This window comes from Watersipora subatra, chromosome 8, assembly GCF_963576615.1.
Source record: "Watersipora subatra chromosome 8, tzWatSuba1.1, whole genome shotgun sequence".
NCBI lineage: Eukaryota > Metazoa > Bryozoa > Gymnolaemata > Cheilostomatida > Watersiporidae > Watersipora > Watersipora subatra.
This window is the reverse complement of record NC_088715.1, coordinates 45,823,804-45,842,320: the sequence shown is the minus strand read 5'-3', so window position 1 is coordinate 45,842,320 and position 18,517 is coordinate 45,823,804. Positions and strand designations below refer to the sequence as shown.

At 35.4% G+C, this 18,517-nt stretch overlaps 1 protein-coding gene across 1 annotated transcript; it reads right to left on the bottom strand.

Annotated features, from left to right (window-relative positions):
- Positions 1 to 2,461: 2,461 nt before the first annotated feature.
- LOC137401854 (uncharacterized) lies at positions 2,462 to 18,479 on the bottom strand. The gene is made up of 12 exons (XM_068088328.1): positions 18,376 to 18,479; positions 16,715 to 16,937; positions 16,382 to 16,489; positions 16,064 to 16,286; positions 15,352 to 15,735; positions 15,064 to 15,195; positions 12,122 to 12,287; positions 10,287 to 10,621; positions 7,550 to 7,716; positions 6,968 to 7,179; positions 5,225 to 5,374; positions 2,462 to 2,926 (listed from the first exon to the last, which is right to left on the bottom strand). The coding sequence occupies exons 2-12, from the start codon at positions 16,926 to 16,928 to the stop codon at positions 2,588 to 2,590; spliced, it is 2,430 nt and encodes an 809-aa protein (XP_067944429.1). The 5' UTR covers positions 16,929 to 16,937; positions 18,376 to 18,479; the 3' UTR covers positions 2,462 to 2,587.
- Between the last annotated feature and the right edge of the window lie 38 nt (positions 18,480 to 18,517).

The following is an 18,517-nucleotide window of genomic DNA, read 5'->3' as shown; positions in this document are numbered from 1 at the left end:
TTAACTTGAATATTATTATTCTTGATTTGCGTCATTCGAATAATGTAGTGTTACAAGTTATAAGATAACAAAAAGTAATAAAATAAAGGCTGCACACAATCAAATAAAGGTCATTGTTCAAGCAATTGGTTGATCTAAACCAAACTGATTGCGTAATTTTGAAGACCGGTTAGAATAATTATGTAAGACTCCGGAGTACAGCTGATAATTGTTGAAGCTAGATTGCTCATCACAGATGGATCAACAGGTGATATCAATTGCAGCTTATTACCAAAACACCCCATTATAATACTATTGTTGCAATGTTATAATCGATGCTATGAGATAAGACAACTTTTTTCATTGGCAAAATGCTTATCCGTTATTTAAACAGTAAGCAAAATAAGCACAGCGTGATTAAAATTGTTATAAATTAGTAGAACATACACAAGGCGAAGTAAAGTCGTAAGCAGATTTTCCATATAAATTTATCACCTCAGTGTCTCTCACAGTACTTCATGATAGGTCTATGGCACATAGAGTTACCATTATCACAAACCTACTGGCATGCGTTTATAAATATGTGCTTTTGTTAAATTGCAACAGTTTTACAATATACTTTACTTGGATTTGTGTAAAAACCAATTTATTCGATGATGCAACATGTATTTCATGGAGTTATCTTCTTTTTCTCTTCTGATTTAGTTACTTACCAAAAAAGGAGAAAGCACAACTCCAATACAAAATTAGCCTTTTTATAGTAATATTGAGTTTATTCTTAACTAGAATATTTCCATGTAGTCTGCAGGCCATAAATAACTAACTTGTCTTATTTTTTTAAATGATCTAAAATCCACTCACTAATAATAATAATGATGATATCATTACTATTAATGAGTGCATAGCACATGAACACACTCAATGGGCTAGTACATATTCTGAAGGGTTTGGAACAGACCGTTATATCCAGTTTCAGTAGTTTTAAATTGTCACTTGGAACTTGTTGTTTTCATATTGCTTTGAATAACTTATAACACCCTGCGCATCAGCCGAGTTATTTTGCAATGCTCATGCTGTGTTACGGTATTGGTACTTATCATCCCATTACGCAATTGGTGTTTGAATCGACCTAACGACAGAGCGATTTCTCCTTAGCCAATAAAATGATGCCAGCAGGTCTGGGTCACACATGATAGCCAGGTTCTTTTTTGATAGAGTAATTTACTGATACTGTTCTTTACCCTTGATTGAGAGCAATAGGTGATCACGTCTACCCTTGCTGAAGCTCAGGGAAATCAGATCTCTCTACGATGCCTGGTGAGATGGCCGTGAGATCTTACTGATGGCTGCATCAACAACCAAAAATCTATGTTTGTCGTGGCGGATTGTGTACATCCAAGAAGGAGTGACCAACTCGCAGCATTCTCTCTTTATTAAACAGGTATTATGAAATCCTGTATACTTTCATGTCCTTAAATTTAATAATAGCCAAAATCATGTTATAATCGTTCCTTTAAATATTTCTTCAATTAAAACAATAATAATTAATGTCTTAGAAAGAAATTAATAAACGAATCAACTCTTGCTGCAAGCGAGTTCTAACATTAGTAATCTGTAATATAGTGGATTGTGGACGAGTTTAATTCTATTATTAACTCTCACCCCTTTGGTTAACTCGAGTCATTGAGAACCCTCACATTCCACCATAACAAGATGAAAATTGTCTGCTGTGATCATTTTTAGCTAAATAATGTCGAGGAAATAATGTATGTTTTCTCCATACAATTATGCACCACATTAAAATCCTTGTCAAAAGGTTTCATATCATTCCAAAAGCTGAGCTAAGCAGCCCTACTGCAGTTTGCAAGGTTACAACGGCATATTGATCAACAAGAAAGACTCAGTTGACAAGGTGAGTTTACAATAATTATAGTGACCCACCTCTCAATAACACAGACTGTTTCGCAGCAACAGTTCTCTGTTACTTTGAGTTGAAATGGTTGACAGTCCAGTATAAAGGAAATCAATAGATGAGTAAAATTACTTAGTTTTAAGGACTCGGAAGATCGGATGACAAGACAACTAGTCATAAAATTGAAACACTTTCTGAACAAGTCTATATCTAACTTTTAAGAGCCAACCATAGTGCGGAGTTATCTGATCTTATCAATATTGGCACCAATCATTGGTCTTAATCTTAAGTTTTGAAACTGTACATCATACCTATTCATGCATTGATAAATCCTCGCTTTGCTATTGTTTGTGCCGTGTGTCTGTTAGTCTGCATAAACGTTATGCGTTTCCACATTTTTCCTCAAATTTTGACCAAACTTGACATACATTCGCTCCAAACCTTCCACCGGGTTGCCAAAGATATTTGGTTTTAAAAACTTGTTTGGTTGCATATAACCAGCTTCTTAAACACCAAATTGTGGAATATCAGATTGAGAATGAAAGGAATCCCAGTCAGTGCCGGACTCACTGCTAGTTCCTAATAAACATATACTGTATTTTTACAAAATTAACCTGCATGTTTAGCATAAAAAACATTATGAATAAATTAAATATAAATACTGTTCTGACCAACAACAAACACGAGTAGACACAACTAAACAGTCGCCAAAGGGGTGACTAGTGATAAAGCCTGAGACATACTAAATACTAGCATCAGAGTGTCAGACTTGACTATACCGTAGTACTTAGTGATTTTATCAACAGTAGCCTGGTTACAGGTGAGACTGGCTAACTGCCTCTCCAAGACGTCTAGCGAATAGGACAGGCGTGATATTAAAGGCACACAGCTCTTTGGTCCTTGCTTGAAGATATTCACAGCGCAACAGTAATCAAGGAGATTGTGAGATGCCAACATCTGGTATACTACCTGCTGAAGGTAGCGGCGCAGCGATTGATTTCGGAAATCTGATTGGATGATGAGTTGGTGCTTTCCCTACAAGCAATTTTAAGGTAAAGTTGTAAAACATGTCACCTGTCACATGTCAAATAAGTACAATCTGAAAGTGACATCCTAATCTTTGAGTCTGGTTAACGCAAGTCAGCATTCAGGAGTGAAATGCATGATATAGACAACAATTCTTGGCCAAGCTAAATATTTCCCTGTTATCAAGTATGTTTTAGACAATCAACCAAATCAGGCATTCAATTGGAACAGTCTGCCTAGAATTTAGAATTGAGCCCCAAAAACGGAGAACAAAGAGTTAATGAAAACTACTTGGATCTATTTTGGTTTTTGATTAGGTATGAATAAACATACAGTGGTGAGCGGAATAAACTGGGACCCCTTCGCTGGAGAACTAAAACTCTCATTTACAATATTGGCACTCATTGTGGTTTTAGTCAATAGCCATAAATTATATATTAAATTAATTCTCATTTTGTCCTGATTTCCAGTATGCAAACCAAAAAGCTGTAAAATTATGTTTTTGAATGATTATGTATGTTAAATTCTGAACATTTTATCTTTAAAGGTTAAAGAAGACAACCGGCATAGATAGGATCACATACACTTTTATTTGCTTATTTCAAATAATTGGGTATGAAGGAAACACAATTTGGCTGTATAATTAGGTTGGACTTGTAGAAAGCCCTGAGAACGGCAAATCTTTTGAAAAACTAAGGAGCCTAAGGCTAGATGTTTAAACAAGCACTTAGCAGTTGCATAAGAAAATAAGATACTCCTTGTCTGCTGCCTAAAACTGGCTGGACAGAAAACTAGCTACGACAACTGCTCCACTATAAATCGACAATGCCAGAGAGTTTTCTACACAAACACATCCACAACAGATCTGGTACAATTGGTCTAACGGCGATTGGTCTAATACTGATTAGTCCAAAGACATTTAGACTATAACGGATTCGCCCAATATACCATTTGGTTTAATGGACTAATTGTCCGAAGACATTTAGACTATAACGGATTCGCCCAATATACCATTTGGTTTAATGGACTAATCGTCCAAAGACATTTAAACTATAACGGATTCGCCCAATATACCATTTGGTTTAATGGACTAATTGTCCGAAGACATTTAGACTATAACGGATTCGCCCAATATACTATTTGGTTTAATGGACTAATCGTCCAAAGACATTTAAACTATAACGGATTCGCCCAATATACCATTTGGTTTAATGGACTAATTGTCCAGACATTTAGACTATAACCGATTCGCCCAATATACCATTTGGTCTAATGGACTAATTGTCCAAAGACATTTAAACTATAACGGATTCACCCAATATACCATTTGGTTTAATGGACTAATTGTCCAGACATTTAGACTATAACCGATTCGCCCAATATACCATTTGGTCTAATGGACTAATTGTCCAGACATTTAGACTATAACCGATGCGCCCAATATACCATTTGGTCTAATGGACTAATTGTCCAAAGACATTTAAACTATAACGGATTCACCCAATATACCATTTGGTCTAATGGACTAATTGTCCAAAGACATTTAGACTAACCGATTCGCCCAATATACCATTTGGTCTAATGGACTAATTGTCCAAAGACATTTAAACTATAACGGATTCGCCCAATATACCATTTGGTCTAATGGACTAATTGTCCAAAGACATTTAAACTATAACGGATTCGCCCAATATACCATTTGGTCTAATGGACTAATTGTCCAAAGACATTTATTTAAACTAACTGATTCGCCCAATATACCATTTGGTCTATTGACAATTAGTTTAAAACTGATATAAACACAAGGATAGAAATACGAAAACTCAAATCCGAGACTAGTATTTAGTGCTGACAGGTCAAGATAACAGCAATTTTATTAGATTAAAGGAAAATTCAGGTACTTTTTGTGCACAAACAACTTTAAAAATACAAAAATGCAATTCACTTTTTTGCTGATTTTGTAATTTGGAAATTAGCTTAAAAATTTCAACATGCGCAGAGCCTGCTAGCATATCCGGTATTCAACATGTGCAGAGCCTGCTAGCATATCCGGTATTCAACATGTGCAGAGCCTGCTAGCATATCCGGTATTCAACATGCGCAGAGCCTGCTAGCATATCCGGTATTGCGAAGCTTCAAAGTTTTTCTGCCTTACGCGATAAGAAAAATAGTGATAGTTATAATAACGAGAATTTAATGGTTTTGGACCAATGGGCTTTAGACCGATTATCCGGGACCAATTACAACAAGGTGTAATCTAAAGTCATAGCCAACAAGGCAGTACAAGTGCAATCTAAAGACTCTCACACTGGTGGAATCAATTAACTGCTTGCAGAGTTCTTTGAGCTCCTTTTGACAACGTGTCGACTTGTACATTCTGTGCTTACAGGCATCCGCCAACTGCTGATTGTTCGCTCTGTGATGAAGGTCAAGGTCATACTTGAAAGACACTTTTCCCTATAAAAGCAGAGCTAATTAGCAAAAAGCACTAATTAGATGATAACTCGAAGTAAACGAATATTTTAGCATGCAAAAACGTTTGCTGATTACACGACATTATGCCAATATTTAAGAGTAACTGAAGCTATAATAATATTTTATTAATTCTATCGCCAAAATAAGGAAAGTATTATTTACAAGATCAGAGATAATTTAATAATAACTTCCGTACTACAAAACACTTCCTACTAAGCTGAAAGTATGACCATGCTACAACTGGAGGCCAGCAATGATCCGTATTTTAGGATTGCAAAAACATTTGAAATTATTTGCATCTCAAAAAGGTCACATGACCAAAAAGACTTTAAATGACAAACCATTTTGAATATGTGGTTAAACCTTCCCAGCAAAGGTTTTGCAAATTTTAATAGCTAAATCTTTTAGATCGATGGGTCAAGCTTTCTTAAAACTATTTTCCATGGACCTCGAAGTAATCAAATCATTTACAATATCTGAACCTAAGTTCTTATAGAATGTGTTAGAAGAAGAGTGCTAAAATAACCAAAGATCTCGAGCTTTCCTGGGTTAAATTTTTTTGGAAAATGCTTCCCGAAAGCCAAAATAGGTGCAAGTCTTTCAGATGATCTAAGACCAACCTTTTCTAAAATGAGTTTGCAGCTAGCCCGAATAGTTCAAGGTCATTTACATCTTTCGCTGCCACAAGCAGATCAGTAGGGCTTGGCAAAGCATTTGCATATAGCCAAGAGCCGCAAAGTGAGGCTTTAGTAGCCTTTGTACAAAAAGTTTCTGATTAATGAGTAGTTGATTCATCAACCAATCGTATCTGTAGTTGAATGTAAGTAAACAATTATGTGCATGCGTTGAACCAATAAAAAATATGTTTACATCCCATGCTGAGCATAGTTTCACTTTGCAAAAACATTCTTTTATCACAATTTCTTGTTACATCGACCAGTCGTGTCAGGCCCATTACAGCTACGAGGGTGTCACTAAATTTAGTTCTATGGACTTTGGGTGATTTTTTATTAAACTGATTTGTATAACTGAGTGTGGCTATTTCAGTTTTATCAGTAATAATGTCATAAGATGGAATAATAATGATAAATCATACGACTCGGACATGCTTATGGTGGTGGCAAAAATGGCTAAAAAGTGTTCGAGCTCATTCTGCAACACTTGTAGTATTTCTATGGTAACAGCTGATGTAAAATTTTATGTTGATTAATTAGGTATCAACATATTTTTATAGACCGTGTGGTTCAAAAAGTTATGACAACTTTTGTGCGCCCGTGTAAATATTAAGTTTTATCGAATATTTATTTGTCCTGAAAACGATATTAATTTGGTAGCAAAAGAGTTAAGTCAACCACCCATCAGGCTATAAGATATCCACTTACATTTCTGGCTGAGTCTAAATTCATTTAGCATCCTGTTGATTTGCAACATGTTGATAACAGATTGTGAAGGTTTCTATATAGCCATTCTTAATTAAGTCTGTCCACGTGACAATGACCAGAAGGTTCTCCAATACAGCTGACAGACCAGCAGCCTTTTTGCAACCAACATAAATACAGTAACAAATGTAATTACCATGGTAAAGTTAGCTGGTTGACAGGTGCGATGCATATACTCTCCTGGCAAGAACTCTTGTAGGCATTTCCAGCAAAAAGCTGCGGAGCACTTGCAGCAAATCATGTGAGAACAACCACCGTTTTTCGCTAGCGGTGTTCGGCATCTCGGACACTTCCTTGTACTTACTGACGTGGCAGGCAGAGTCTTTGAGTCTATCAGTTCAGAAAATCCTGAAGGAAAATTTCTAATTGTAGCGAGTGTAATAATCATTATTTACAATAATCTCTAACCGGCTCTTTGTGCAGTCAAGATGGCAAAGAACGCGACTGGTAAATAAATTATCCCAACCAGTAAACACATGTAAGTAGTCCCAGTGACCAAATTAATTTTCAGCATTTTCCAGCTAAATAAAAATCTGCATATTTAAATCTAAATCAGCTGATTCAAATCAAAGTCAGCAGATTCAAATCAAAGTCAGCAGATTCAAATCAATGTCAGCAGCTTCAAATAAAAGTCAGCAAATTTGAAGCAAAACCAACAAATAAAAATGAATGTTATATGCATATGTTATATGTATGCAAATTATAATCTAATAAATACCATGCTTCCGAAGAACTTCATGGTAATTGGTCAGCTGATCACAGCTGAGGGGCCAATGAGGTTCCTTGAGGCATCGGAAGCAGCATTGCGCTCCACATGTACAACTAGCCGTGATTGGCTCATCGCTCGTTGCCAATTCAGCGTCACAATGGAGTAACTTGGAACATCTATAAATAATGCAAATAACTGTGAATGTCTAAAACTATAAACAGTTGAACTAACTACGCGAGTCATATTGAAAACATAAAAGTAGCAGAACTTGGAAGTTCCCAAGACCATTGCTTTAAAGGTTGACCAACAACAAAATTCACATTACAGTTATTTGGTATCAAAAGATTCACCATGCCTTACTCTGTTGTGTTGTAAGTGCCAAATATGTGGAAATGTGATTACACGCTCTTAAAAGCTCAAAAACGAAAAGCCGCCGTTGATTGGAATCTGTTTATTTCTCTGACGTAGTCATTACATTTGGTTATTGTATTGTCACGTGATGTTCTCACGTGAATTGAAAAGCCAATAAAAAGCTCAATATAAAACTTATAGTAGCACTAATTTATGATAAACACTTCAGGTTTTACCGAAGACCCCGTATCAAATATACATACTCGCTACTTTACAGTTTTGTTTCGACTGGATCTAATCATCAAGTCGTAATCTGATCACGTGACCCAATACTTTGCAAATAATTTCTGCAGCACTTTTCGATTATCACAGGTGACCAACAGGCTCGTCATGATTATCAGACAATGATACGTACTCCTTCGAGTTAAGGTTAAAAAACTAAACAAATTTTTACGGTAAGTTATAAGATATCAGTGCTAAAAGTGACAGCCTTACAATGACGATAAAATAGATGGGTAAAAACAATAAACATAGTTTTATTGAATGCGTGAAGTATATTTGTGAAAATATTTCGACGAATGAGGTTGCATGAAAGTGTAAACAGAAACCATCTTGTAACAACTACGTTCCATTTGAGCTGTTTTGGAAAGAGAATCCAAACTACGGCGGTCTCGTGTGGCTGCGATTAACTGTGCGTTTTTGAGCTTTTAAGAGCTTGTAATCACATTTCCACATATTTCGCACCTACAACACAACAGAGTAAGACATGCTGAATCTTTTGATACCAAATAACTGTAATGTGAATTTTGTTGCAAGCCAACCTTTAAAGAAGCGCAAAAAAGAACAAAATGCCAGATAAATGAAACTACATTAAAACTAATAAGATTGTATAATGGTAGCTATTCAGCTATCGAGTGAATCAGTCCCATTCATCGAACGAAATTTCCACAATAATTATTTCCGCCATGTCTGAAGATGTACTCATTTTATCAGTGAAACATTCCACAAACTAAAAATATGACAAACTTCTTTGTGAACCGACATCCTTTTAACAATTCGAAGCCTAGCACTGTATACACAAGCGGGCCCCCTGATTCTAGACCGTATTACCAACCTTCTATTGACTTCAATGAACTCAAAATAACAAAATTCATTTTGAACTGTGTATCATTTTAATGCTCCGAGCTTGTAGAAAGCGATGAAAAAAAACAGAAATCAAATATAGTGAATAGTTCTTATTCTTATTTCACATTCTCTTAAAAAAGTGGTGCTTTAAAGAAGAAACGTAACTGAAATACATCAAACCTGGTAAATGGTGTTGGTCTTATTACAAATAGCAAAACAGCTAGTTTTAATGCAAAGCTCTTGTTGCTGAGGAGATGTTTAACGCTTTGTCTATCACCGAGCCTTCATTATCAAGAACTTCAATCAGTATCTCAATAGAAACTAATGTCCGGTTAGCAGCCATTTTTAGTTTCTTTGTCATTTTGAAATGCCCGAGTAGTTTGATGCTATATCGAGCATTAGTAGTCTAATTAACTTGAGGTTGTACCAACATAGTAACTATGTAACTGAAACTGCACGAAGAGGCCAAAAACATAATCCTACATAAACTCGAAGCAAAGGAAAGCAAAATGAAACTACAGCCTAGTTTTCTCTGGAAGTGGGATCTGAAGAAAAGACAACTCTCTGAATAATCTCAGGACCAGGCTTCAAAGTGTTAACATATTTTACTCAGTGGGCAGCAAGAGTAGCTGTTGCTGCCCATAATGTAAACTAATAAAAAAAAACTATTTGGTGCTCAGTGGATATTTAGTGAAATGAAATGAATTACAGCGTAATTCATTAAATTTCATTGCGTAAGTGAAATTACGCAGAGGTTTTGCGGAAGCCTTCCAAGAGATTTACGCAAAACCTCTGCATTCACTAGTTTTAGAGTTAATGCTGAAAGCCTAGATTGTTAAGCCTAGATTAATTCAGACCTGCTGTTTGAGTGTGCCAATTCCTGTGGGCCCAACGTTTCGATTAGCTGCAATGCTACTGCGCATGTGGGCCCCATCATGCTTTAACAAGTAGGAACTAAGCTTTCATTTGTTTTGTTTAACTTAATCAATATTATAACCATATTTTCATTTTGCTTAATATTATATTTCTATTAATTGATGAAATAAAATATGCGCGCATGCACACACCACGTTATATGATTTTAAAATATAATCACTAATAAAAATCTTCAATGCTTAAAAAGACAAGTGCTAAGTGAATAGATTAACTTATTATAATTCATCACACCATCCAACATAATGAAATCGATCCCCATCAAGGATTTGTTGGAGTTGTCCAACTACTTGAGAAGGAGGAGACAAATACGTAAAACATAATTTTAACCGCTTACCCTTTAGTTGGACACCAGACTGCCTGTTTATTCCTGAAGAGTGAATACTCAGCGACATGCATTTCATGAAGGCAGTAGGTAGAAAACTCGAGCATTGACATAAGAAATACAGAGTCCACTTCCTTCTTACACTCATACTCGGGACAAGTGATGTGTACGAGACCAGATTTGACAGCGGTGGTCAAATGCACAGACCAGCAGTCATTACAAAAGTAATGATGACAAGATAACAAAGCCGAGTGCAGGGCCTTATCATTGAGCTCTTCAAAGCATATTCCACACTGCAGAGACTGTTGTAGTTGATTTGATGTGTTCGGCACAGCAGTCCTGTCACTCTGCAAATAAAGGCAGCAGTGAGCTAAATTTAAAAAATATATATAAAGAATTATATATATATATAATAAAAATATATAATATTTATAATCATATATTAGAATTATATACATATAAATATATATATATATAGAATATATATATTCGATATACATATTCTATATATATATATATTCTATATATATATAAACATATATATATTTATATATTGTTTATACTTTTTATATTTATACTGTTCACAGAACAGAATAAATTCTCTAGCTTACTTCATTCATCTAGTAAATCAAAAGTGGGATTTAGCTTTGATCCAATTTTTGGACAAAAAATCATTTTTCTAGTGATTCAAATGATATCACTTTTGAGGTCAAAAGGTTCTTTTACATATCTTTGGAAAATCTTCTTTGGAATATCAAAAGATTGTAAATCTTCTGATTCAAAATCAAAAATTTATTTGAAATTTGAAAATCAAAATCCAATAAGAAATCAAAAGATGGTAATACTCCAAGTAGACAGGAAGACACCTTTTATAACACAAGACTACGCAGGAAAGCAAGCCAAGCACTTGTAAAAACTAGTCATACTTAACAATTCCATGGGTAGCAAAGGAATTGTGAATAAGACTATAATTTAGGAGCCATTCACTTTACCAGCCTTACTCTAAACATTCTAAACTATGGACCACAGTTCAACACGCGATGTAAGATCCTAAGTTGGATGCAGATTAGTTTGTGGACTTATAGGTTTGTCTCAACTTTTAAATCCTAATTGCTTTATGCCTAAAAACAATTATCCTTTTTATGCCAGCCTTCAACACAAATAGACAACCAAAAATATGATTAAAACAACAGGAAAGATTTAAATTCCAATCTTGAACTTCATTAAAAATAATAACGATAACAACTCTTGGCTATGAAAAAACTGAAAGATGAAAAGTGAACCCAAAGCCTCTACAATAGCTTGTCACCATGTCGGATGACATAATGGATGACATCAAATGATGATTTCATTCCAATAAACATGTCGACTAATAAGGACTGGTTAATCTACAACCTTGCTAACATGAAACCTAATCACGGGCTAATGATAAAAATCACATGAATGACGCTGGAAGTTTATCTATCTGGTTATTCCTATTTTTATCATCATCCAAATAAACAACGGAGATTGATCAAGAAAAGAGGTGCACATACTGTGACTTGCAAAGCTACACAGATAGAAGCTAAGCTCTCACGCATTGGTTCCAATTCTCCAAAGCTGTTAATCATAATCTATAAACAGGGAGGCTGGTGTAAAAAGAATGATGAAAATGATCACTAATGCAGCCACTGCTCTACCTTTATGTAAAGGCACATATAATTATGCAGCAATTTTTGTAGCATGTGATCCATAAAAATTAAAATAGATTTTTCCAGCGCTATAAGGGCTAGAACCCCAAAAAGTTGTCCCAAAGCTAATCGCTAAAAAGACTAATCTAAACCTAGAATGGCAACAAGAAAGCGTACCTGACAGCCGTTCTTTAGCATCTTATACTGACTGCTAATGGCTTGCTGAGCAAGCTCCGACATGTCTGAAGAGCTAACGTTCCAATGGGGTGCAACAACCAGTCCAAGCCTGCTTTTAGTAGTTATAGTGTGTGCGCTAGCAGATTTTTGTATTGGAATACTTGGCCTAAACAAAACACGAAGGTTATGAAAAGGCTTAGTAGAAAATGTCTAGCTGTTAAAATGGCTATCAAGGTTTTTAGATTTTTCATGCATTTTAGTGGCTGCCTCAAAGAATAGAGCAGCTTCTCTTGTCTAACATCAAAAACCACGTAATTCTTTACTTTACTGTGTCAATCAATCAGCCCAGGGTTGTGGTCAACTAATAACGCGCATTACTAATTGAATTATTAATTAGCAATTTAATTTAATGTAAAATTTTCTGTTATATTAATTCAAAACTTCATTAATGGAGCTTTTCCTGCAAATAATTTATTAATGCCATTTTTCAAATGCAAATTGGATAATTTAGCAAGTAATTCCTTATTTTTTTAATTATTCACTAATCAAATTATCAATGAGCTAATTAAAAAAACTAATTTGTTAATTTCATGCATAACTTAATTTGACTATAAATGAAATTGTTAGCTTGATTATTGATGACATTTTTTCGGAAACAAGTTTGGTAATTTTCTTCATAAGTTTAGTAAAACCTAATCTATAATTCTATACTACGTATATGTGTAACTATCCCACCACAGCTGTCCACTAATAATTCTATACTACGTATATGTGTAACTATCCCACCACAGCTGTCCACTAATAATTCTATACTACGTATATGTGTAACTATCCCACCACAGCTGTCCACTAATAATTCTATACTACGTATATGTGTAACTATCCCACCACAGCTGTCCACTAATAATTCTATACTACGTATATGTGTAACTATCCCACCACAGCTGTCCACTAATAATTCTATACTACGTATATGTGTAACTATCCCACCACAGCTGTCCACTAATAATTCTATACTACGTATATGTGTAACTATCCCACCACAGCTGTCCACTAATAATTCTATACTACGTATATGTGTAACTATCCCACCACAGCTGTCCACTAATAATTCTATACTACGTATATGTGTAACTATCCCACCACAGCTGTCCACTAATAATTCTATACTACGTATATGTGTAACTATCCCACCACAGCTGTCCACTAATAATTCTATACTACGTATATGTGTAACTATCCCACCACAGCTGTCCACTAATAATTCTATACTATGTGTAACTATCCCACCACAGCTGTCCACTAATAATTCTATACTACGTATATGTGTAACTATCCCACCACAGCTGTCCACTAATAATTCTATACTACGTATATGTGTAACTATCCCACCACAGCTGTCCACTAATAATTCTATACTATGTGTAACTATCCCACCACAGCTGTCCACTAATAATTCTATACTACGTATATGTGTAACTATCCCACCACAGCTGTCCACTAATAATTCTATACTACGTATATGTGTAACTATCCCACCACAGCTGTCCACTAATAATTCTATACTACGTATATGTGTAACTATCCCACCACAGCTGTCCACTAATAATTCTATACTACGTATATGTGTAACTATCCCACCACAGCTGTCCACTAATAATTCTATACTACGTATATGTGTAACTATCCCACCACAGCTGTCCACTAATAATTCTATACTACGTATATGTGTAACTATCCCACCACAGCTGTCCACTAATAATTCTATACTACGTATATGTGTAACTATCCCACCACAGCTGTCCACTAATAATTCTATACTACGTATATGTGTAACTATCCCACCACAGCTGTCCACTAATAATTCTATACTACGTATATGTGTAACTATCCCACCACAGCTGTCCACTAATAATTCTATACTACGTATATGTGTAACTATCCCACCACAGCTGTCCACTAATAATTCTATACTACGTATATGTGTAACTATCCCACCACAGCTGTCCACTAATAATTCTATACTACGTATATGTGTAACTATCCCACCACAGCTGTCCACTAATAATTCTATACTACGTATATGTGTAACTATCCCACCACAGCTGTCCACTAATAATTCTATACTACGTATATGTGTAACTATCCCACCACAGCTGTCCACTAATAATTCTATACTACGTATATGTGTAACTATCCCACCACAGCTGTCCACTAATAATTCTATACTACGTATATGTGTAACTATCCCACCACAGCTGTCCACTAATAATTCTATACTACGTATATGTGTAACTATCCCACCACAGCTGTCCACTAAAAACGGAAGACACATAAATATAAATTCAATAAATCAATTTGGTAGTAGAAAGCTTTTAATGCATTTAAACAGAAAATAATTTGTCAATTCAATTATTAATGCAAGCTCATAAACCCAAAATGAATGAATGTAATTATTAATGCCATTTTAAACCACCAATTAATTATCATTTTAATTGCAATTTCTGCCATCATCCCAACATTGATTCTGTCTACTACAAACTACAAACCACAAAGCATTCCTACTTATAAAAAATAAAAATTAAGTTTCTCTTATATTCTATGAAGATTAAAAAAGCAAAAAATCATTTGTATCCCTGAAATATATACTTTGATGATCTTCAAATGTTTGTGAACACAAGCCTGGTGCAATATTCCGAAAATTGTTTAGTTAAAAAGCTTAAAAACTTGACATACAGCCTGACATTGACCTGTTTTAAAGCTAAAAACTGAGCTACTCACAGAATGAACACTAAAAAGTTAAGATATTGAACTGGCAAAAAGGTACAAATTTTGGTAGTAAAATTTTACTAGAAAAGCAAAAACAGAGGAATAAATGACAACTGTTTAAAACAATGCTTATTTTTCATGAGTTAAGGTTACAGTATGTAGTTAAATTTTACCCCGCTGTTTTCCCAGTTCCCCAGCACGAGAGGACAAGAGACTCGAGGGAGACCAAATCGAAGACATTATTTTCCTGGACGGTAGGAATTGTAGCTGATCCACTCTTTAAGCAAGTTCCAGTGCAATAGATCCTAAGAATAGCATGCAATACAGAGCTCAGTAGAACTTATAGTAAACATATGGATTTACAAATAGATGCTTGCAAGCAAAATGAACAAGAGATGACAACTCCAAATGAGCAGAGGTATAATCGTTACATTTAATGATGATAGAGAACTGCTAAATACCTGTATTTGTCGAAGTCCTTTCCCACAGCCTTGTGCACCATAACTAAATAGAGCCTGTTACTTTTATCAGATGGCTCAAGATGATCAGAAAAATCAAGTGTGAAAGTGCGGGGTTTGCTGTAGGCCTCCCTATAGTTATCACCGAAATTTAGCTTTAGCGTTTCCATGTCAACATCGCATGGTTTAATCGAAATCTCGGAATATTCTGGACTAAATGGTTTGATAGGAGTAAGAGCTTTTTTAGCCTGAGTTCGAAAGGATGACATGTGCTGAACTACAGGCCGGTCAATATAGGTGACCTTTCCTTTTCCGTCAGTGACAATTGAAGAGTCCAAGCTAATAGTGGATGAAAGGCTACTCTGAGAGTCTGTGCTTGTGTTACTGCTGCAAAACATGCAGTGACAATATATAGAAACCAGCTTTGATGAGCTAGACTGAAACAACCGAGCAATTGGCAAATTTTTTTATTAGATGTTTTCCACGAATGGCTATCAAACGAGCAGGATTATATAATAGGAACTATCCCAACGTACAGACCACTGCAAAATTTTGGCTCCGTCAACAGACATCTTATTATTTACACACCATAACGAGGAAACAAAGCTGTGCACTGGACACCTTTGAATCTCCAATTTAGACTGGACTTAAAAAAATTCCCAAAAGCAGACGAATTTAAAAATACCGATTCAAACACTTGTTGCAATGTACCTACCACTTTCTAGTTCGATGTCTTTTCTGATTGGTAGACATGGTTATCAAATCTGATAATGACGCTGTGAGTGGCTGAGAAATTGAATTTTCATAAGTCTCGGCACCACAAACATTGTCATCCGCACAGAGAAAAACGTCTTCATCGGAATAGACGGGTCTAGAGAGAAACCTCTTGGCACATCCTGATGTGTCAATATGACCTTTTTCTTTGCATTTAAGGAAACCTAAGAAACGTTGTGGACAGCAAATAATAAGGAAGTTACAAAAAGATCAATAACAGTGGAAATGCATTGAAAGTTAAAGGAATGTCTTTAGTTACCTTTGGTGTAACTTTTTTTTAGTATTCTTCCATCTGTTGGTGTTCCGTAGATGACATGACATTCATAGCTAGATGAGAAGGCACTGCTAACATCCTCTTCTGTTTCTACTGCAAAAAGATGTCTTTGACTACTCTATAGTTCCACCTTAATGCTTACGTTCACAAGACGTGCATTTTTCGATAATTTGCAAACAAATTGAACAAGCGAAGTACCAAGGAGGAATTTCGCTCACCTAAAAAGATGAGCTTCTAATCTGAATGATGAAGATGTACACAGACTGATTGTGGCAGATGACTAAAATGTGGAAAATAGAAGCGCTATGAATTATTTACCTGCAGCCTCACGATGACGTTTCAGTTTTTTTAGTTTACGCCTTTCTGCTTTACTCAGATGATCCTCTGGCCTGTGGCCCTGTTTAGCTGACTTAATAGTCATTTCTTTCATAGAAACAGATTCACGAACTCTCCCTTTATTGCTATAATAGGAGTCGCAGGTCTCCCAACAACCATTGATTGTGTCAGTCGATGGTTTCAGCGTGTGCTCCATTAGAGTTATCTGACCATAAAAAGTCATAGAGTTAACAGTAAGTACTGTACATGTCATAGAGCTACTAAACTACTTTTAAAATGTTTCCATTACTTGTTTTTCAAGTCAAGGAAATATATAAATTAGAACAAAAATTCTACGTATCAGGATTACCGCTTATAGTGCAAGCAGTAAGAGTTAAAGGTGGACTTGCAACAAAATTCACATTACAGTTATTTGATATCAAAAGATCCACCATGTCTTACTCTGTTGTGTTGTAGGTGCAAAATATGCGGGAATGTGATTACAAGCTCTGAAAAGCTAAAAAACGAACAGTTAATCGCAGCCCCACGAGACCGCTGTAGTTTGGATTCTCTTTCCAAAACGGCTCAATTGTGACGTAGCTGTGGTAGATGGTTTCTGTTTACACTTTTATGCAACCTTATTCGTCAAAATATTTTCACAAATATACTTCACGCATTCAATAAAACCATGTCTATTGTTCTTACGCGTCTGTTTTATCGTCATTGTAATGCTAACACTTTTAGCAGTGATATCTTATAACTTACCATAAAAATTCGTTTAATTTTTTAATCTTACTTCGAAGGAATACATACCATTGTCTGATAATCATGACGAGCCTGTTGGTCACCTGTGATAATAGAAAAGTGCTGCAAAAATTATTTTCAAAGTATTGGGTCACATGATCAGATTACGACTTGACGATTAGTTCAAGCCGAAACAAAACTGTAAAGTGGCGAGCATCTATATTTGATACGGGGTCTTCGGTAAAACCTGAAGTGTTTGTCATAAACTAATGCTGCAATAAGTTTATATTGAGCTTTTTATTGGCCTTTCAATTCACGTGAGAACATCACGTGACAAGACAGTAACCAAACTGTCATGGCTACGTCAGAGAAATAAACGGATTCCAATCTACGGCGGCTTTTCGTTTTAGAGCTTTTAAGAGCTTGTAATCACATTTCCACATATTTGGCACCTACAACACAACAGAGTAAGACATGGTGAATCTTTTAATACCAAATAACTGTAACATGAAATTTGTTGCAAGTCAACCTTTAAAGCAATCTGAACTGGGTTTGAAATCAAATAGAAGTTGTCACCCCTTACTAAAGAGTAAAAGACATTTTTGGATCATAAAAAATAGTTACGAAATGGCGGCCAGAAGGTTGAGGCAAAAGTTAAAGTTTTAATAGCACATTTCCAACAAAAAAGTTCAAATCTAAGACACCTTTTTGAATGAAAGTTTGAGTAACCAGACAGCATTCTTGTTATTGCCAGAACAGTGCGTGCTGCCAATTTGTGTGATGTATGAACAGACGATACTATGCTTATTATTAGCACACGTAACCAGCCAGAATCACTTAAAAGCATCTTAAAAGACTTAAACTATGAGCCAAGAACAAAACTGAAACAGTTTAAAAAGAAATTACCTGCGGAAGCTTACCTGAACCTCAGAACTTTTAAAATCTTCCTTAACTTTCCTTTTCAAATCTTCAGGAAGCTGCCATCGCCGACGTTTGTTAAGTGAGAGTTCTAACCCCTGGCAGCCTTCAATTAACTGGAGGTCATGTGATACTCTTTTGAAA